This window comes from Eurosta solidaginis, chromosome 5 (assembly GCF_040869045.1).
Source record: "Eurosta solidaginis isolate ZX-2024a chromosome 5, ASM4086904v1, whole genome shotgun sequence".
NCBI lineage: Eukaryota > Metazoa > Arthropoda > Insecta > Diptera > Tephritidae > Eurosta > Eurosta solidaginis.
In genome coordinates, this window is record NC_090323.1 from 141,610,022 (window position 1) to 141,633,131 (window position 23,110).

General features: G+C 37.0%; 1 protein-coding gene and 1 long non-coding RNA gene across 2 annotated transcripts in view; both read right to left on the reverse strand.

Moving 5' to 3' along the window:
- Nucleotides 1–340: 340 nt before the first annotated feature.
- The window catches only part of UbcE2M (NEDD8-conjugating enzyme UbcE2M), a 45,900-nt gene continuing 23,130 nt past the window's right edge, over nt 341–23,110 (reverse strand). The window contains exons 2-3 of the mRNA XM_067792504.1: nt 2,423–2,724; nt 341–600 (exon numbers count right to left, since the gene is read on the reverse strand). Coding sequence (XP_067648605.1) covers nt 460–600; nt 2,423–2,724 — 443 coding nt within the window. The 3' untranslated portion in view covers nt 341–459. The remainder of the gene's footprint in view (nt 601–2,422; nt 2,725–23,110) is intronic.
- Nucleotides 759–2,412, reverse strand: LOC137254661 (uncharacterized). Its single transcript, XR_010954056.1, has 2 exons — nt 1,655–2,412; nt 759–1,022 (listed from the first exon to the last, which is right to left on the reverse strand). It is a non-coding gene; the product is annotated as an uncharacterized lncRNA (long non-coding RNA).

Genomic DNA, 23,110 nt, shown 5'->3' on the forward strand with positions numbered 1-23,110 from the left:
GATCAATATTACCCGAGGTTGCCCGGTATCAGGAAGGCTTCGTTGGAATACAACCGAATATATCCACTGGCTGCAAATCGTTCAATAGGCACGGTCCGCATAACATGCTATATTAAGGGCAACCCCCTTTTTGGTCACCGACATCCCGCCCCTCCTATGAGGCGGAACGGCTTGGATCCAAGCCCCTAAACCGGTCAACCACATATTCGGGCGCTATGGAGTTCGGCTAAGCTCTCACATCATCGACAAGTGAGGGATATTGAATGTTAAACAAAAAAGTTAGTTTCAAGGTTACGTTAGATTTCCGTTGTTTTAGTTCAATTTATTCAAAACACATTAATTTGTTGCTTCTCTTCTTTAATATTGACCATTAAATTAATATAAAAACGCCTACCAAAACCTTATATTAAGTCACGAAGGCAGACGCTAATCCTAAAATTAAAGAGTTGATTCTCGATATCACTTGAGACATGCTTCGAACTGGGTATCACCCACTGTATGACCCTGCATCGCTCTTAAAACGTTGCGTTCGAATAGCGCGCGATTTGATTGTAATTGATCGGCCGCTTCCTTATTAAGAGGATCTTCAGGATTCGGTTCCTGAAAATGTTGAAAAGTTTATAAGAAATTAATAAAACCACATTTATGAGATGCAGTTTTTAAATGCTAACAGAACTTCGGCTACAAGAAGGAGACGGTTACTAAGAGTTAACTTTTTTGTATGATTGTCCAGTTTAAAAAAAAAAATAGTTTCCCTGTTTTCTTTAATGCTTTCGTTTCGGATGCTTTTATTTATTTTTAAATCATTGAAATTAACGAAATACATTTAGTTTTTAGATTTGCTGACTTATTGTCTTATTTAATCACTCACAAGAATACCTTTGCAAATATTTAGGTTAAAAAAATGTATGGTTTTATATTTGCTTTTATGGAACTTTACCACCGAGAAATTAGAAGGCAAGGTTAAATTTTCCTTTTTCCTTCCTATGCGTTTCGAGGCTCTCATGTCTTCCTCAGGGAGTCTAATAATTTTATAAAAAAAAACAATTCATTAACAACAAACATAAATACAATTAAACATCATTAATTTGGACATTTATACTATGTGCAAACAGAAAAATAAATTGAGGCAATTTCGATTTAAATTGAGTGGTGTTCATACAACTCAATTTAGCTCACAATAGTAATTTGATACCTGGTTGGCTCATCTCATCTTCAGAATGTCAAAATGTGCGTGTTGGTATTAGGCGAATGGAATGGAATGAAAACATAAAACTTCGAAATTTTTGTGTGTTGCAAGAAAATGTGTTCAATGTTTTGGTTTCATTTTGAGTTTTGCATCTTGCTTTGACAATCCCTACTCCAGTGCAATGAAAAATATAAAATCAGCTGATGAGATGAGCCAACCATATAGTTGAGCCATGCGTAAAACTGACGTTTAAATCTACTCAATAAACACACTTTACAAGGTTGCATTTGCAGTTTGGAACAATTTATTACGCTTTTTTTTTAACTGGCAATTTATTATATGATAAATTGCGTAATAAATGGCCCAAATGGTGAAAATTGCCAATTTGGTGTGTGTTTGTACATAGTATTACATTATTAAATTAAATTTATTTTACTTTTGAGTAAAATTTCATTTTACTAGTACCAACATATTAACCAAACTATCACTTGCTAGCTGTGCATCTATCTTCGTGCTGCATGACCGCTGTGCAAGTATTGCTTATTTTGTCCATATTTTCCTTAAATTTCATCACCCTGTTTAATTGTTGTTGTATTCGAAGGATTTCTAATGTCGTTCTCACATTTCCTCAGTTCTCGATATCCAATATTTTTTCATTTACGAAATCAGCTACGTGACTTTTGTTTGTTATGCGTTGTTGTTTTCCCGTTTTTTGCATCAGCCATATGTTCGTTAACACTACTCCGAAGCTCACTTCGTTGTACTTATGTAGCGCTGTTTACATATTTCGCGATTATTGGCTTTACATATAATGTAGTATACAACTTTGCGTTGTTTTTCTTACTCAATAGCGTCCTTTGTTCTTGTGAATATTCTCTTTAGGGTATGTGCATACTTTATGTTATCATTTTACATTATTTTTCTAAGCGCTTGGTTGTTCGTTAGTCCAGGTATATAAACAAATGCAAGGCGCCATAACCTCCGAAGAGATTTTTGGCTGAGCTTCCCTTCTTTCCGTAAAGTTTCATAAAAGCAAATATGAAGTATATATTTGGCCCAACAAGAAAACAATTTGTGGTTTTGTTGCGGTGAATTAGAGCATTTGTACAAAATCCTGAACTGCCTTAATATTTCTCAAACCTTCAGCAATCTTGTACAAACGGCGGACGGCGATGTTTAGGTCTCAAAATGCTCCCGCCCTAATATACATTTATACCTTACTATTCAACTCACCAAGAAGAGAAATTGTAGCCCATAGACAATCGAGCTTATGGTCAACACTGGATTCCAGTCTTCACGCAGAATATTTAAGCATACATTACCCTCCAGATCGATGTTTGGATGGTAGACTTGTGTTTCGCATTTAACTTTTGGTGGTTCATGTGGATAGTTGGGGCCAACGCGAAAACTAAACACGAAGCGTCCATTCTTATAGAAACCTTCATCAGGACAAATTGTGAGCTTAAAATTGAGCAAATCATTAGGATCAGGAAATTCAGTGGCGCAAGTTTTCGGCAGATTTAGCTCGTTGATATCTAAATAAAGAAGAAATTAAAATAATTAATTGGTGTATATACAGAATCTATAATTTTTATTTTTTTGGCGTGTATCAGTGCCCCCGTATCCCCAAAAATATCGACAAAAACTGACATGTTTTTGTTGTTGTTGCAGCGATAAGGACACTCCCCGAAGGCTTTGGGGAGTGTTATCGATGTTGATGGTCCTTTGCCGCATGCAGATCCGGTACGTTCCGGTAATAAGCACCATAAAGGTACTAGCCGGACCGTCTCGGGAACTGTGGTATGACCACATGAAACCCTCTTGGCCATCCCGCCCTCCCATACCCTAGATCCATCAGGAGCTCCAGGTCGCCAGAGCCACGGCTGTTAAGGAAACAGGATTCGCTGCGGGTAGGCGAGGTTGACAATTTGGTTTGGAGAAGCTATATATTGCGCTGGCAACCCCTTGAGAGGGTTGCGCTACACAACCCCTTGAATCAATTTGGTATTTTATTCGCCTCTTACGACAGGCATACCTACCGCGGGTATATTCCAAACCCCCTAACCCGCTGGGGTACAAAAATTAGCATCACAGCTTCGCCGGTGAACAGTAAGGGCCGTAATTATTATAATTACTGCTCACCGACACTTTATATATTTGTCAAAAAAGATAAGCTAAATAGTCCTTTAAGCGTTGATAGGCGGTATCATCTAGGTTTGATATCAATCCATACCATCATAGGCCGGTGCTCTTGGCACTTGACCTGTCAAAAGCTTTTGACACAGTCTACCACGGGACGCTACTCCAAGACATAGAATGCTCACACCTTCCCTCTTGTCTAAAAAGATGGACCGCAAATTATCTAAATGGTCGGCATGCGTCGGTTCAATTTAGGAACGAAATCTCAAAACCTAGAAAAATTAAACAGGGGGTGGTGTCCTATCCCCGCTTCTGTTTAATTTCTACATATCAAAACTCCCTTCCCCACCAGAAGGAGTCACAATCATTTCCTATGCCGACGACTGCACGATTATGGCAACAGGACCTGGCCCTTCAATTGATGAATTAGTTTCTAAAATAAACAGCTATCTCCCCGCTCTTTACAGTTTCTTCACCACGCGCAAGCTGGTATTATCACCGACAAAATCTGCGGCCACCCTGTTTACGACGTGGAAGGAACAGATGTCGCAAATATTGGACGTTCACGTCGATGGGGTCACACTACCGATAATACTCTAACCTTCAAGGCCCATGCCACAGAAATTATATCTAAAGTACCAAGTCGCAACAAAATCCGCAAGTCGCTTGCCGGCAGCGCCTTGGGAAAAGATAAAGAAACGTTGCTAACCACGTACAAAGCAATTGGCCGGCCGCTCATGAGCTACGCGTCACCAGTCTGGTCGCCTAGTCTTAAAAACACATACTGAATAAGGCTACAGGCCTGTCAAAATGCTGCAATCAGAACTGCCCCTCGAACACCGCCTTGTTGTTGTTGTTTTAGCAGTGCTTCTACACCACCTACATAGTGAGGCCAAAGAGCTCAACATTAAAGAGCACAACGAAATACTGAACAGGCAGTTTTTGCTAAATTGTCACAAACCAGGACATCTTAGCAAACAACTGCTTGATCTAGCACCGCCTCCGCGGGGTTAAAGGTACATACCCTTAAGCACTATGACGATATTCGGCACCTTCCAACACAGCTGTTTGATCCAGACAAGCATAAGCAGACCCTAAGCCAAATCCACACGGAATCGGTTTAGCGATTGAGTGGACTTGGAGATTTGCTTATCTCCTTCAGCTCTGCGTTTACGGCCGCCCACATTGTTGGAACTATTAAGACGTGCTGCAATGACGTGCAATGTTACCTGGGTTGCCGCACTTGATACATTACATAACTTCAGCAATTTTCTGTTGTGATCCCTTCAGTGCTTCCAAAATTGTGTCTACCCATCTGGTCTTTCTACTTCCACACGAGGGGCTTTGTATGCTGGTTTACTCAAAAGTGAGACAGTTTCCTGAGTCAATACATGGGATACCGTTTCTGCCAATGTAGGTTTTGGGTTTGCGTATGTCGCTCGCTTCGTTTCAAAATCTAGTATTCCATGGATAAAGCTCTAATTTTTACCCTTTCGGTGTATTCCAGAGGTGCGCCTGCATTCACCAAATGTGCAAGCCTTTCGACATCTGACGCAAACTCATGCAAAGTCTCATTAGCCTTTTGGTAACGGCTTTGCAACTATATTTGGTATATCTGCTTCCTGCGTTCGCTTCCGTATCGCCTCTCTAGAACGCCCATCAATGTTTCGTAGTTGTTTCGCTCTTCCTCGGGAATAGTCTGTAGGATTTCAGCAGCAGATCTTTTCAATGCCACGAATAGTGCAGCAACTTTATCTTCAGCATTCCAGTTGTTCGCTGCTGACGTTATCTCGAATTGGAGCTTAAATATCTGGAAAGGAACAGAACCATCAAACGTTGGGATTTTACCTTGATGGAAGATGTTAAAGTGATTGGGCGGTTCAATTGTAACTCCTGAATCCGATCTTTTAAAGCATCAATCTCAGCCTCCATTTTATCTTGTCGACCACTGAACCCTTCCTGAAACTGCGTTAGTTTCTCTTCCATACGCGCCCCAGTTGTGCAGAGATCTGCGATGATACCTGTGCGGACATTTCTGATATACGTGCCTCTTGTATTTCAATTTTAGAAGTTATTTCCAACGACATCTCTAAGATAAGCGTCTCCTGTGATTCCAGTTGGTATGTTATACGTGTCTCCTGTGCTGACATACCGGTTGATATTTGTGACGCCATTTGCTTCAGCACTGCTAGTATCGCGTTAGTGTCAACACTTGCCAATGGATTCGGAGTCTCTATCTTCTCCCCCATTTCAGTCACTGACTTTTCCACATCAGGATGAAAATTGTGTTCATCAACGTCGATTCCTTCCAATTCCATAGCTTCCCTTAGTCGTGTTTGTAGCTCGGATTTATTGCAAGTAGTATTCAATCCACGGGTTTCCAACTCCTTTTTCAGTTGCTGAATCTTCAATTCACTCAACTTGGCCATGTTCTGGTTGTCCTCTGGAATTTATTCAACAATTCCTCTTCTGACACCAATTGTAACGATTTGGGGATTCCTGATATTTTGCACCTTCTGGTAACGTTCGTATCGCTGAACTATCGCATAAATAACTCCAATATTCAGTATTGCAATATGGTCTTTATTTAGTCTACTTTAGGAGTAGTACAATTATACTTCAATATCGCGTACAGCTGTTTAAATCAAACTGATTACTGATTCCTCAGCTTGCGCTGCTTTTATACTATCGGTTTTCTCATTCATCCATTTCTCCCAAGGTCTAGTCATTTCGCGATATACTGTTCCAGAACAGTGGTATCTCATGGTTGGTTGCCAGCTATGTATATACATGTATATTTGTAGTATATGCTTTTCTACTAGCCATATGCGTGTGTATGTGTGAGTATCAACTTCTGTTCTTAGCTGATGACTACATATGTGAATGTGAGATATCTTTTTTCTTCGAGCTACTAGTAATGTGTGGAATGTTCTTGTTGTTGTTGTAGCGATAAGGATACTCTCCGAAAGCCTTGGGGAGTGTTATCGATGTTGATGGTCCTTCGCCGGATGCAGATCCGGTACGTTCTGGAACCAAACCCGACCATCTCGGGAACGATTTTTTATGACCACATGCGACCTTCTAGGCCAGCGATGGGCAAAACGGCTCGTATGAGCCTTTTGCTCATACGGGCACGCTTTGCACATTTAAGTGCTAGGTGAGGGACGATCATGAGCAGGTATGTGGGGCGAAGAACACAGGAAGAGAATAATATACAAACACATCTTGCTGTTGTTGTTGTAGCGATTAGGTTACTCCCCGAAGGCTTTGGGGAGTGTTATCGATGTGATGGTCCTTTGTCGGATACAGATCCGATACGCTCCGGTAACACAGCACCATTAAGGTGCTGGCCCGACCATCTCGGGAACGATTTATATGGCCACATTGAAACCTTCAGGCCATCCCTCCCTCCCCACCCCCAAGTTCCATGAGGAGCTTGGGGTCGCCAGAGCCTCGTCTGTTAGTGAAACGGGATTCGCCGCTCGAAGGTGAGGTTGACAATTGGGTTGGAGAAGCTATATATTGCGCTACACAACCCCTTGAATCCCACATCTTGCTCATCTTGCTTAATACATATTTAACAGTTACCAAGCTATGTGGAAAATAGAGCTGCCACCGCTCTTATTATGTTCAAATTATTAAGCGTTTTAGGATAAACTATCATTTACCGGCGGCTTCGCTCGCACTAAAGGCCACAAATATGTTATGTCGCTTTTGTGATTCACAACTCGAACTTAATTTTCAGTTGTAATTTTAAAAGTTCCTTTATGATTCAAATCATGAACAAAGCAAGTTTTAAAATTAGTAACATGGTCGCCGTAAATTAAACACACATGCAACACATGCTCCAACAATTTTTGCAGTGTGGATTTAACGATATATGTATGTGAGCTGAAGAAATTTGAAAATTCCTCCATAATTTGAAATTTATAAATGAAAGCAGTTATGTTTATAATAAAACTGGTAAAATTAGTCGTTGCTTATGCGATTGGTACCTTTTTTTATTTGTAAACTGATACATTTCTATCTAGGTTCATGGCAACACTGACAACAAGTCTGAAAAGGGTTTCGTTTTCCCACGATTGTATACGAAACGTGCATTAGTACGTTTTTCTACTACTACTTCCTGTAATGCTACTACTTTAAAAATACTTTTTTAAATACTTTTATGTATATATTGCAAAATGAATCGGCTTGCATATAATTAAATGTATGTGAAGGCGTAATGAATGTCAATAATGCGCTGCTCAACATAAAGTCGACTTCAGTCTATGGTTATTCCGTTTTTCGTATTTCTTGCCAAAAAATGTATGTTTTTGTTTTCGTACTATTGCAACACAGTTTGGGAATTGGTTTTCGAGTTTGAGAGAGAATATTTTTATTTCAGTTTTTTAGTGTTTCCGCAACCTTCTTGCGATGTATATCATTTAAGACGAAGCGTACGATATTTCCAATGTATTTTTTTACTTCCCTAGCATCCCAAAACACACAAACGTCTCACCTAGCACTCGCTGGCACTGAAACTGATTAAGGAGCTGAAAATAGGCCCATCCCTGTTGTAGGCCATACCGCCCTCCCACCCCCTAGAACCATGATGAGTTCGGGGACGCCAGAGCCGCGGTTGCTAATGAAGCAGGATTCAACACGGATAGGTGAGGTTGACAATTGGGTTAGGAGAAGCACTGGCAACCTGAAAGGGTTGCGCTACATAACCCCTTGAATATATTTGGTATTTTAGTCGCCTCTTACGACAGGCATACCTACCGCGGGTATATTCTAACCCCATAACCCGCTGGGGGTTGGAATGTTCTTCGTTGCCTTGTATTGTGTGTAAATGATGATTGATGTGTTCATGTACACAAGTATGGCTTGCTTTAATGTTTTTGTTGTTGTGATTATTTACTAACGTAGTGCATAGTATAGTGATGCTAATATTTGCCACAATATTATAACGTGAAATCGAATTGGTAACTCACTTGTTATGTGATATTCCACTTGTTTTAATATTTTTATTTCAAGAAAATTCTTCATAATTTTTTCTTGTTGTTAATTAAAGAAATTTTTGAGCATGCCGTTGGTTACGAGAGAATATAATTCTGGCTACAATCCGTCAGCATCAACAACGATCGGCGTGGGACCGTCTTCATTTTCAGCAACTTCAGTGCAGTGCGGGCACCGTATCGGCTGGTGAAATTTTTTCGGCACGTATCCCCAAACTACCAACTTTCTGCGTGAAGAACCTGAAATCTGGTTTCTGCAAATTGAATCAAGTTTCAACATTGCTGGCGTAAGTCAAGACTCAACCAAATTTGAATATCTTCTAAGCCATCTGGACCTATCGATTCTTTATGTGGTGAAAGACATCATCAAGAATGCAAGGACGTTATGAAGTTATGAAGACTCGAATTATTCAACATTTTACTGAATCGGAAGAGAGTCAATTGAAGCAGCTACTGAACAATTTACAGTTAGGTGATCAAAAGCCTTTACATCTCATGCACAGCATGAAAGCTTTAGCTGGATCTAAGGTCAGTGATAATGTGTTAAAAAAAAAGACTTCCAGAAAAAAACAAATGCATCCTTGCGGTAACAGAATGCAATCAATTAGATGAGCTGGCGATATTAGCTTATCCAATTTTTGAGCAATGTCCTCCTACTTCTTCATTATCCATTGCTGAATTAGATCAAAAAAATGTTCGAACTGCTATTGTAGTGTAAACAGCCAACAATTTAAGGCCAAATATTTAAATCAGCTACCCTGTAACAAAAATAGTCTAAATGTTCATGAACACATAAAAAAGCATTTTCAATTCTTGCTGACATAGCCATTCACACGATTTAATACAGGTGTGTGTACAACACACAACCAAACAAATTTGCATTCAAGCAAATTTGCGAACGTTGCATTTCCCACAGAAGTCACAACTCAACACAGGTGTGTAGGTATATATTTTGTATCTAGTTGTATGTAGGTATGTAAGTATGTATGCTTAAATGTAAATATGTATGTAAGAATATGTTAGAATAATTTTGTATAAATAAGCTGACAACATTTGAATAAAAGAGCAATTAAGCATTGAGCTTTGATCACTCACAACGCAGTCTATTTTATTTCAAACCTTTTACATGGCGATCCTGTCTATGATTCTTCTGGCTGATTTTTCAGGCTAATTTCATAGCTGGCAAGGACTTTACTGGCTGATTACAGCCTAAGCTTTATAAAAGGAACAAAGAGTGAAGCTATAAAACGAGTTTTTTACTCTAAATTTTATCCTGCAAGAAGAAAAGCAAAAAGGAGTTGATCAAACGAAATCTACTGAAAGCTAATTTGAATAAATTTGGAGCACTCAAAAATGACGCCATTTAGCAATGTTTATGATAATTTACGGGCTTTATAATCGAACTGATGCAGGAGCAGTGGATATGACCAATTTGGAGCACTCAAAAATGACGCCATTTAGCATTTTTTAAGATAATTTACGGGCTTTATAATCGAAATGATGCAGGAGCAGTGGATATGACCAGTAAAAATATTGATATTACCTTGGAAGGAACAAAAGAACACCATTCGGAATAAACAACTGGCATCATAATACGTATAAATATAATAAATATAATTACCTTAATTTTTAAATAGTTTTGAAATTTTAGACATAATTTATAAGCAGGAAAAATATTCGGGCAACCTAATGGCTGCCTATTGACAAGCAAAAAATCAAATTTCTGCTGTAAAAACCTTTTTTTTTTTGCTAAATTTGGAGATATGTTGCAAGAAGAGGACATACAAAGTCAAAGCCAATTTGATCAAATTGTTGAAAGATTAGTTAAACTAAATCTGAAATTCCAAGAAGGTGAAAACAAAACACCTGAAATACCCAAACAAGGCCCTAAGCCAAAAACAATCGAGGAATATAGACAGAGAAATAAGATTAAAAAAATTGAGGAACCTAAAGTTCCAAAACCGATAAAATTGAGAGGAAAAAGAGGAGGAAAGCAATTTGCCATTCGAAAAACAATAGCCAAGATTTATAAAAAAATTTATTTAAGCACAAATCAGGCAGAAAAAACTAAACTAAAACAAGAAATCAAGGAATTAAGGAAAAATAATTATCAAAATAAAAACCAAACCCAGCAATGTAAACATTAGGGTGTTGAAAAAAAAAATAAATAAAATACAATTTTGTAAAACTGTTGATTTTAAAATTATGGAAAGATCCAGAAAAATTAAAAGTTTTGTAAAAGGCCCACTTGAGGACCTTAAAAATTAAATTAAAATTGTAGATGAGGAAAAAACTCTAGTATGGTTGAAAAAATGGTGGAAACTTATTGATATGCCTGGGGAACCAACAATATGGAATGTAAGAAACCCACCAGCAACAACACCCGAAGAATTATATACGTACGAAGTCAAATTTATGGGAAGAACAGATTAATATATTGAAAAAAAATTAAATTTTTTTTAATAAAAGAAAAAGAAAACAAAACAAAAATGTTTTTGTCTTCATATTTTTGTACGATGGGAAGCCAAGAATCAAAAATAGAAAAACCAACGGCAAACGTTGTAAACTCAGTCCAAGTAGTAGATCATACTGAGGCACTAGATACTATCAAAATCATGCTTCTAATAATCTGCGTAGTCAGTTGCATCAGTTTGTTTCTGAAACTCTACTCAACCCATAATAAATTCCGAAAAAAGCGATATACCAGCCGCGCAGACGGTTTAGATAAGGTTTAACTAAATTTTAACTACCATCCCCAATGGGAAAATGGGAAGATATCGTTAAACTACTTATAGAAGAAAAAACGATAGGAGAAAAATCTTACAAATGTATTAATAAAAATACAAAAGTAAAGGCAGAAACAGTAGTAAAGCATCTTAAAATAATAGTTGAAGTATTTAACAAAATAGTAAACACTTCAACAGTTGAATGGTAAACTAGACGGCAATCGAAAGGACCAAGCATATCAAATTTTTTCCAGCGTTAGAGACAAATTGGTGTCCTCACTGGCAAGATATGATATAGAATTCAAAGTACCAACAATTTTCAAGGAAATAGAAATAGACTTTAGCACATTCCTTCTGGAGTCAGCCTCCGATTTAGAAGAGGAACCAGAAATAAAACAAAAAGTAGAAGAAGAAAAACAGGAAATGTTAACAGAGACATCAAACTCACAAAGTGAAATCAACAAAATGTCACAAATAATAGTAGAATTTTTAAAGACTGCTTCATCAGTTTTGCCAGAATTCGATGGTAAAGCTGAAAACTTGAACAGCTTTCTGGATGCTTTAGCTATAGCGGTTTCAATGATAAAAACCAAGCTGAAAGGAACAGTCAGAAACCTAATAAACACTGAAAGCACAATCGAAGCAATAAGACAAAAATTAAAAACAGCTATTAAAGGTGAATCAGTTGAAGTTTTGACAGCAAAACTCCAGAATATCCAACGACGCAGTAATACTGCAAATCAATACACTGCTGAAATTGATAAGCTCACAAAATCGTTGGAAGGAGCATACATATCCGACGGACTAACACCAGAGTTAGCAATCAAGTATGCTACACAATCAGCTGTGAAAGCTATGTGTAAAAACTGCTCCAACGATAAAGTAAAAACAATTATGCAAGCTGGAACGTTCACAACAATGAACAAAGCTATATCAAAATGTACTAACAGTTGCACAGAAGTAACTGGAAATACAAATTCACTACTACATATTCGCCAACAAAATTCCAATTTCCGAGGAAACTTCCGCAGGAGTTACCAAAACAAAAACTATAGAGGAAATTATAGACGTTCTTTCAATACGTATAATAATAATAATAATAATAACAGACAAAATAACCAAAGACCTGGTCGAAATTTCGGATCGCGAGGAAATACCCGCAATAACACCAGAAATGTCCGAAATGTTACACAACAGGAAAACCAACAAACTCCACCTCAATAAATAACAAATTATATATTTTTAATTTACATCTAATAGCTACATATCTTCCAGAACAACTCTGAATGATTCCATATCAACCCTCCTAATCGATACGGGAGCGGATATTTCAATAATAAAAAAGGGGCAGATTGACAGTAATGTCACGATAAATAATTCTCAAAAAACAGATCTAAGAGGAATTGGTCAAGGAATAACAAGCACTATTGGCACGGTTAAAGCAGATTTAAAAAATGATGCCTATTAATTAGACACAAATTTCACGTAGTAAGAGACACTTTCCCAATCCCATGTGATGGAATATTAGGATTAGATTTTGTTGGGGATAGGTCCTTGAAGCGTAATTAAAAACACGTTTTATTATAATTGAGTTTATTGAAAGACTAAAAGAATATTGTGCATAAGAAATACAATACATCAAAGGAGTTATAAGATGTAGAGTTGCATTTAAAGGTACGATCGGTTACCGGTTACTTTTCAACACGAGTTTGTCGTTTACATATGCTTTGAACTCAAACCTAACAATTTTACAAACTTCTTATGTTTAGTTTTATCTAAATTCTTTGTAAGCACATCAGCAATCATCTCATTAGTGCAAGTATATTTAACTTCGATTTGATCATTATTAATTGCTTCTCTAACGAAATGATATTTAATATATATGTGCTTGCTTCGTGAGTGATAAACCGGGTTTTTCGCTAATTGATGTGCACTTAAATTATCGCCGTAAACTACAATTGGATTACCAGAATCACATACGCCAATATCTTTCATAAGACTTTTTAAATACACTGCTTCTTTTGCAGCTGATGCCAATGCGATGTACTCTGCCTCTGTGCTGCTGAGGGCTACGCTGTTTTGTCGCTTACTTTCCCATGAGATTGCACTACCACCCATGAAGAATACATACCCCGTGTACGATTTGCGATAGAGAGTATTGCTGCCCTAATCGGCATCTACGAATCCCTCTATAGGTTTGCCACTACAACGGTATACTAGTTTGCAGTCTTCAGTCATTGCCAGGTATCTTGAAATATGCTTGATACCAGATTCGTGCTCTTTATGCGGATTTTGATTTCGCTGTGCCAGCTTAGAAATTGAATGCAATATATCTGGCATTGCACAAATAGCGAGATACATTAATGCACCGATTGCTGATTGGTAACTTGTAACATCTACTTTAGCACACGACTCACTAGTGCATCCTATTTGAAAACCTGCGTCTAACGGTGTCTTCGCTACTCGCCAGCTTGTCATACTGTATTTTTCTAAAATCTCTCTCACTGCCCAACTGAGATGTTTCCCGTCTCGCCTTCTCTAGTGATCTCCATTCCTAAGAAATACGAAATGGGACCCCACTCAAAACTGATTGATATATGTGATTTAATCGCCAAGAGATCATCTTTGTTTTGGGAGCTAATGATCAAGTCATCTACATATACAGCAATGAGACTTAAATCACCTTGGTTACCCATTGTGTATAAACAACGCTCATTATTACATGCCTCGAACCCAATTCTCTTTAAAACTTCATCCAATTTTTGGTTCCACTCTATTCCGGATTTTTTCAGTCCGTATATGGCTTTATTGAGCTTCAATACTCGATCAGGAAATTGTTTGTCGATAAAACATTCAGGTTGCTGCATATATACTACGTCAGTAAGCTCGCTGTTAAGGTATGCGCTACAAACATCCATTTGATGAGTGTACATTTTGAGCTCTGCCGCTAATGCCAACACCATACGAATTGTAGCGTAACGTACTACCGGAGAAAATTTCTCAGTGTAATTTACACCGAATTGTTGGCTACAGCCCTTTGCAACTAAACGCGCCTTAAATCGTTCAACGCCACCATTTTTGTCGTTCTTTACGGTGAAAACCCATTTACACCCGATTGCCTTTTCGCCAGTTGATAAGTCAACTAACACCCACGTTTGGTTTCGCACCAAAGCATCATATTCGACTTTCATCGCCCTTGCCCACCCTTCCTTAATCTCGCAGCTTTCAGCTTCTTGCATCATATTTACCGAATTATATACTTTTCGTGGGCGCCCAGGCTTTCCAGTACGTACAAACTTCGGCCTACCTCGACCAATTTGCGCAGGAGATTCTTCCTCCTTGGTCGGAGTTTCACAAAAACTATCTTGGTAGTCTGATTTTAATAATTGGGGATTGCCCATATTGCTTTTTTAAATGTATGAAAACATTCATTTGAAGCAATTTTTTAATTTTATAATTTATTTAGTAATTTGGGAAAAATTTAAACAACGTGACATCAGGACGGACAAGGCGACAGCTGTTTCGATTATACCTTGTAAATCTCTTCAAAGCCTGGTAGTCGCTGTCTGAATCAGAGGACGTCTTCACCTCTTCAAACAAATCGTCGCTGTCATTTGCTTCATTTTCACTCACTTTAGATGATTTCGCTTTAGTAATGTGTTCACGATTTTCGGTGGATCAGTCAGGTCAGAAAAATCTACTAAATCATTTTTATTCATCGGTAAAAACTTTACATCGCGTTTCTCTACTATCATGCGCTGTTCTGAATCATATAAGCGATACGCTTTCGACGTTAGTGAATAACCTACCATAACGTACTTCTTCCCTTTAGGCTTGAATTTACTTTTGTTCACTTGATTCAACGCAATTGCTCCTGAGCCGAACACTCTTAAAAAATTTACAGCTGACTTTCGCCCAGACCAAGCCTCGTAAGGCGTCATATTATTTAATGCCTTTGTAGGCGATCTGTTTCGCAGAAATACTGCTGTATTAACTGCCTCTGCCCATAAACACTCGTGAAGCCCACTCTGAAGCAACATGGTACGTGCCATCTCAACTATCGTTCGGTTGGCCCTCTCAGCGACCCCGTTCTGCTGCGGCGTATATGGCACTGTCAGCTGCCGTTTTATGCCACACTCATTTAAATACTTATCAAACTCTTTATTTACGAACTCACGTCCATTATCGCTTCGAATTACTTTAATCCTTTTTTCAGTCTGGCGCTCTACCAAATTTGCAATCATTTTAAATTTTTCTAAGACTTTTTCTTTAGACTTAAGAAAATAAACAAACATGCGCCTGGATTTATCGTCTATGAAATTTAAGAAATAACGCGCACCACCAAGCGATTTTGTACGAAATGGGCCACACACATCTGTGTGTACTAATTCTAAAATTTCTTTTGCTCGGTTTTCCGTACTCTTCGGAAAAGGCTTTACGTTTTTTTTGCACCGTGCACATACTTCGCACTCTCGCACTGTCTTTAGCGAACGTCACTTTGTCAATTCCGCGCACCATGTCTTTATTTATTAATTCTTGAAAACTACCGTAGTTCAAATGTCCATATCGGTCGTGCCACGAAATTGCTTTTTCATTTGAAGAATAAAAATATTTGTTGCTATTTCTTTTGCTACTGCATCGAAATACAAAAAGTTTGTTTACCTTCATGGCGCTCAACACTATTTCATTTTTGCTAATTATTTTTGCGCTATGTTTATCAAACATTACTTGCAGACCATTTACTACAGCTCTAGCGGCGGAGATAAAATTACTGCCCATATTTGGCACAAACAAAACATTGTGTAGAATAATATCACTCTCTTGATATCTAATTCGCACTTCACCCACACCTTCTGCGTAAATGAAATTGTCTCCCGCTAGACTAATTTTTTCTTTGTGTTGTTTGAGTGAAATCAACAAATTTTTGTTGCAACACATATGCGCTGCCGCGCCGCTGTCAAGAACCCAAGTCGAGTTGTCAAACGCACTAGCTTCTGCTGCTGCTAACATCGTAAATGAATGCTCATTTCTCTTCGTTGCTCTCTGATCGTTCTTATTGGATTTCAAGTTGCAGTTTGCAGCGTAATGGCCGCGCCGCCCACACTTATAGCATTTGACATTTTGCATATTTCTATTTCTCTTATTCGTTGAAGTTTCCCCTTTTTCTGCATTCTTTGACCACAAAGCAAATGCTTGCGATTCCCCTTCAGATTCAGCTGAACCGCGTTTTGTCTGTTTCTTTCGCTCGAACTTTTCTAGAAGTTTGACCTTCAAATTGGTCAATGTCGGCAACGTGTCTCTTGTCTCCATCGTAACAACAAAATGTTCGTAATGCTTTGGTAGACTGACTTGATTATTGTAACTAATTCGTCTTTAATTTCAATTCCGACTTCGGTTAATTTTTCTACAACGCAAGTAAAGTCATCTAAATATTTAGAATTATTTTCGCTGTCACTTAGCTTCATACCGAGAAGCTTCTTATATAACGACACCTTGTGTACAGGTCCACTTGGCTGATGCAAGTTTTCTAGAGCCTTCCATGCTTCAGTTGATGTTTTGCATTGCTTTATGTGGTTGAGTTGCGACGCTTTTACACTAAGAGTAATTGTGGCTAAAGCCTTCTCATCAAGCGCTTCCCACTCGGATGCATCATTTTCAGGCTTTACAACTTTTTCACTCACTATGTGCCATAGTTCGGCATGTATTAGGACACTTTTCATTTGCACCCGCCATGAGTCAAAATTCTTTTCATCGAGTTTCTCAATTTGATATAGCGAGTTCATTTTTGCGTATATCTTTCTTTAAAACACGACACACCCGTTTTAATTTATTTATAAACGTCTTAATTACTTTCGCGGACCGTGTCCTGGCCCATAACCAATGTTGGGGATAGGTCCTTGGAGCGTAATTAAAAACACGTTTTATTATAATTGAGTTTATTGAAAGACTAAAAGAATATTGTGCATAAGAAATACAATACATCAAAGGAGTAATAAGATGTAGAGTTGCATTTAAAGGTACGATCTATTCGTGTTGTAATCCTGAACCGGTTACTTTTCAACAGATTTCATTAAAAAATATAATTGCATTTTGGATTATCAAACAGAAGGTGACACTCTAATACTGAGACCATATGACTACCCAGAAAACATAATAATTTAGATGACTAACAAACCAACAATCAATCAATAGTATTTCAATTCCCGGACGATCAGAAGTAGTTCGACAAATTCACATAGAAATTAAAAATTCAGATTTATTAATCCCACAACAAGAATTGTCTGAAGGTATTTTTATTGCAAACACACTAGCAAATTCACAACAAACATTTGTTAGAATTATAAATACAACAAATAAAAATGCAACACTGCAAGATTTTAATATACGTACAGAAAACTTGAATGATTATACAATAATTGATAACCGTTTAGACGGTTAAGCGCCAATTAAGAAAGTAATGCATTATGTTCAGAATTCATTGACATTTTTTCATTGGAAACAGAACCAATTACTACTAATAATTTTTACAAACAAAAACTTCATATGAAAGACAACAACCCAGTCTACGTAAAAAAATTATAGAATACCAGAAACTCATAAGAGTGAAATTAATAAACAAGTAAACAAATTAGTTAAAGATGACATAATAGAACCTTCAATTTCAGAATTCAATAGTCCAATTTTATAAAAAATAAAAAAATAAATGTAAGGCGCGATAACCTCCGAAGAGATCTAAGGCCGAGCTTCTCTTCCAATTTGCGTCGTGCTCCTCTTGATTTTTCCCTACAAATTGGCCGGACGGGACCTACATGTTTTATGCCGACTCCGAACGGCATCTGCAAGGCAGATGAGTTTTCACTGAGAGCTTTTCATGGCAGAAATACAATCGGAGCGCTTGCCAGACACTGCCGAGGGGCGACCCCGCTTAGAAAAATTTTCTTCTAATTGAAAAATCTTATTTCTAAAATTTTGATGTTGCTTTGCCCGGGAGTTGAACCCAGGGCATACGGTGTGATAGGCGGAGCACGCTACCATCACACCACGGTGGCCGCCAAAAAATCACTACCGAATAACCAAGGAAAAAGATGGAGAATGGTTGTAGATTATAGACAGGTAAATAAAAAATTAACCGCAGATAAATTCCCTTTACCAAGAATTGATGACATACTAGATCAATTAGGAAGAGCTATATATTTTTCATGCTTAGATTTAATGTCTGGATTTCACCAGATTGAACTCAACGAAGAGTCAAGAGATATCACATCCTTTACAGCGGATAATGGTACTTATCGTTTTAAAATACTACCGTATGGCCCTAAAGTAGCACCGAACTCATTCCAAAGAATAATGACATTGGCATTTGCAGGCTTAAAACCTTCACAAGCATTCCTATACATGGACGATTTAGTCGTATTAGTATGCTCCGAAAATCATATGATTAAAAATTTACGAGATGTTTTCGCAACTTGTAGAAAATATAATTTAAAATTACATCCGGATAAATGCTTATTTTTCAACCAAGAAGTAACACCTTGGTCACACATTTTGCCAGACCCCAATAAATTCGAAATTGTTAAAAAATTTCCCAACACCTAAAAATGCGGATGAGGCGAAAATATTCGTCGCATTTTGCAATTATTACAGAAGATTTATCCCAAATTTTGCAGAATATTCTAGAATAATAACAAGACTTTGCAAGCAAAATGTAGTTTTCGACTGGACAGAGGATTGCAAAAAATCCTTTGACTATTTGAAAGCTGCGTTAATAAGCCCTAATATCCTACAATATAAAACATAAAACTGACGCAAGTGGATATGCTTGCGCAGCAGTTTAAGCCAAGAGTATGAAGGAAAACAATTACCAATTGCCTATGCATCAAGATCATTTACTAAAGGAGAAATTAATAATGCAACAATTGAGAAAGAATTAGCAGCCATTCATTGGGCCATAACATATTTTAGACCATACGTTTACGGTAAAAAAATTTTTGGTCAAAACAGACCACAGACCCCTAACATTCCTATTTTCGATTAAAAATCCGTCATCAAAATTAACTCGAATCAGATTATATCTGGAAGAATATGATTTCGAGGTGGAGTATATCGCAGGTAAAGAAAATTATGTAGCCGCGCATTATCACGCATAGATATTAAAGACCTAAAACAAATATCGGTAGAAGCGTGTAAAATATTAAAAGTTACGACTAGATCGGAAACTAAGAAAAATTATAACAATAAAGATTCCAGTAGTAAAAATGAGGAAATAAAAAGTCACAAAGGGAACCCAATAATATTTGAAGCGCTAAATAAATGTGTAGTAAAGAGACTAGTACTGCTCGTTTTCGATGCTCCGAAATTACGTTTCAAAAGAGGAAAGAAAATTTGTAGCGAAATGAATATAAAAAATCTAATTATTGAGGCGAAGATTGATTTAGGTCAATTCTTTGCCAGGCTTATAAAAGAAGCCGGCAATTTAGGAATTAGAAAAATACAGTTGTCCTTAGGATCAAATTGTTTAAAGATAATTATGCCCGGGTAGACAGATTTAAAGAAATTGGTACCAAAGTTCTCAAAAATCTATATATAGAATTAACTCCAGAAGTTATGCACGTGACAAATAATGAAAAAATTAAAGAAATTCTTCACAAATTTCATGACGATCCTGTTTTTGGTGGCCACCCAGGAATAAATCGCATGACAAATAAAATAAAACAAAAATACTATTGGAAAGGAATGAAAAACGATATCAGAAAATATATCACAAAATGCACTCATTGCAATAAAAATAAAATAATAAAAAACTTGAAACAACCTATGATTATAACCGAAACGCCCACAAAAGCGTTCGACACAGTACAAATAGATACGATAGGCCCTCTTCCTAGGTCGGAAAATTAAAATGAATATGCAGTTACTATAATATGTGACTTAACTAAGTATTTAGTTGCAATACCAATACCCAGCAAACACGCAAAAAGAATAGCCAAAGCGATATTCGAAAATTTTATCCTAGTTTATGGTTGCATGAAGACAATTATAACAGATATGGGAAGCGAATATAAAAATACCTTATTTGAAGAATTATGCAAACTTCTAAAAATAAACAATAAAACGTCAACACCTTACCACCATCAAACTTTAGGCACAGTTGAACGTAGTCATAGAACATTCAATGAATACGTACGTTCCTACATATCCATTGACAAAAATGATTGGGATGAATATCTTAAATATTTCGCGTATTATTACAATACTACCCCACCTACGGTTCATAATTATTATCCATGCGAATTAGAATTTACCAAAAAACCCCAGACTTACGAATTTTTAAGAGAAACACAGTAAGCCCATTATACAATTATGAGGCTTACGACAAAGAAATTAAGTATAGGTTAGCGCAAGATAGAGATTAGTAAAACAGGCTAAAGAAAAACAAAAGATTAGTTATGATAAAAATATTCACTATAAGGAAATAAATATAGGAGATGTAGTGTTAGTAAAAAATTAATCAGGACTTAAGTTAGATAATAGATATAAAGGGCTTTTTAGAGTAGAAAATATCGACAGAAACAATAATTTTACTCTAATTCCATATAAAGTAGAAAATATCGATAGTAAAAATAACGACACTTTAATCCCATCTAGAATAGGAAATGAGGATAAGCGAAAATTTCCCAGTAACACAGAGAATAGCAATATCATAAATAATAAGAAAATAATAATTCACAAAAATAGACTTAAATTAATAGAATAAGTAAATTTTCAACCTACAAAACATAAAATACAAAATATAGAATTAATTTATACTAGAATGCTCATGCATTCTCCAAATGCATAAGCATTCTAAAAAAAAAGGGAGATGTAGTGTAAACAGCCAACAATTTAAGGTCAAATATTTAAATCAGCTACCCTGTAACAAAAATAGTCTAAATGTTCATGAACACATAAAAAAGCATTTTCAATTCTTGCTGACATAGCCATTCACATGATTTAATACAGGTGTGTGTACAACACACAACCAAACAAATTTGCATTCAAGCAAATTTGCGGACGTTGCATTTCCCACAGAAGTCACAACTCAACACAGGTGTGTAGGTACATATTTTGTATCAAGTTGTATGTAAGTATGTATGCTTAAATGTAAATATGTATGTAAGAATATGTTAGAATAATTTTGTATAAATAAGCTGACAACATTTGAATAAAAGAGCAATTAAGCATTGAGCTTTGATCACTCACAACGCAGTCTATTTTATTTCAAACCTTTTACACTATGCCTCGTAATGACATATCGTCACACTCTGAATTTTCCCCTTTTTCATTAAAATTGGATTCGATCATATCGAGAATAGAAGCTATAGAAAACCGATCTCGCAATTCAAATCCTGGTAGTTCATCTAGACGTAGCTTATCTCAATCTCATGAAAAGTCACGAAACCGCAAAGATCCAAGGTTATGCTGGTATCATTGGCGTTTTGCTGAGAGAGCAATCAAGTGTATACAGCCACGTGTATTTGAAAATCCAAAAATCATTCCGCCGTCGTCAGAAGTTTCGACCACTCATGATGATGGTAATTTATCTGGTCGACTATTCATCACTGAGCGTAAGACAAAAGTAAAGTTTTGAATAGATTCAAGGGCTGGACTTTCTGTTTTCCCATGCAAGTCATCAAAAACAGTCCAGCAAGCTTGTCCTATATGCTGCTAACAATACTCGTATCCCTATCTATGGTGAAAAATTATTTGAGCTTGATCTAGGTCTTCGTCGAAGCTTCAGATGGATGTTCATTTTGGCAGATGTATCAAAGCCAATTATGGGGGCTGATTTTTTGAGACATTTTCACCTATTACCACACATTTCAGGAGAAAGCAAATTTCATAAACTTTTTAAGGAATACTCTGAATTGTTTTCTGCCCAAACATTTACTTCCGAGTTCAAGCATCAAGTTGTCCATCATATCACAGTGTCTGGTAGCCCTGTAACGGCCCGCCCAAGATTATATCAACAAAAACTTGCCATAGCTAAAGCAAGAATTATTCGTTCAAGCAACAGTAGTTGGGCTAAGCCACTACACATGGTACCAAAACCTGATGGTACTTGGATGCCATGTGGTGATTTCCCAGCACTCAATAAAATTACTGTATCCGATAAGTACCCAATACCGTATCTTAGTGATTTTGCTATGGAAATGGCGGGTCCGAGGTCTTAACATTCACCCTTATCGCGAGTTTTATTTTCACCCGAAAATATTCACAGTTTTTGTTCACCCTATCGCAGAGGATGGCGAAAAAATTTTTCGTGTTCGAAAAAGATTTCACCATATCGGCAACTCTTTGTTCGGGCGAAATGAATAGCGGGGAAACCCAAATTTATTAACTTATATTTTACAGGCGAACGAGAGAAAAACAAAATGTAAGTAATTTTTTGTTTTGAAATATGATATTCTTATAGTTACACATATGTACTTTTATTATTAGGAGTAAATCAATAAATAATGCACAACCGGAAGTACTGCTTGACAAGATGAACGGGAAAACGTGCCGGACTTCTGGAAGCAGCTTACTTTATGTTTAAATAGCCTTGGTCCACCTGTTAAGAGTGAAGCTGAGTGGAAAAAAGTAAAATGCCTTTATTGCTAAGTATTTAAATTCTATTTTTTATGATAACGTATCTTTTTCTTGGTATATAATGACCAAAAAATATATGTACGAAAGGCGTCTAAAATGCAATTTATGACAAGGGGACAGGAGGCGGACCCAACATCCTACAACTCCTAGTATTTCGAACTTTGTATAAAAATCGTGTGCAGTTTGACGTTGCTCTTTTAAAGTCGGCCAAGTTATCCATAGTGGACAAAGCAACGGTTCCAAAACGTTCAGCACCTCTGAAAGTACCTCACTGAATGAATATTGGCTAAGACCCACCTCATGGTCCTTTCCAACTCCTATATGATGTCCTCCCTCTGCAAAGAAACGAAGACATGCGCTCAACTTTACAATTGTTGGAAATCCAAATTTTTGCTTCAATGGCGGCAAGCAGTTATTAAGAATATCTG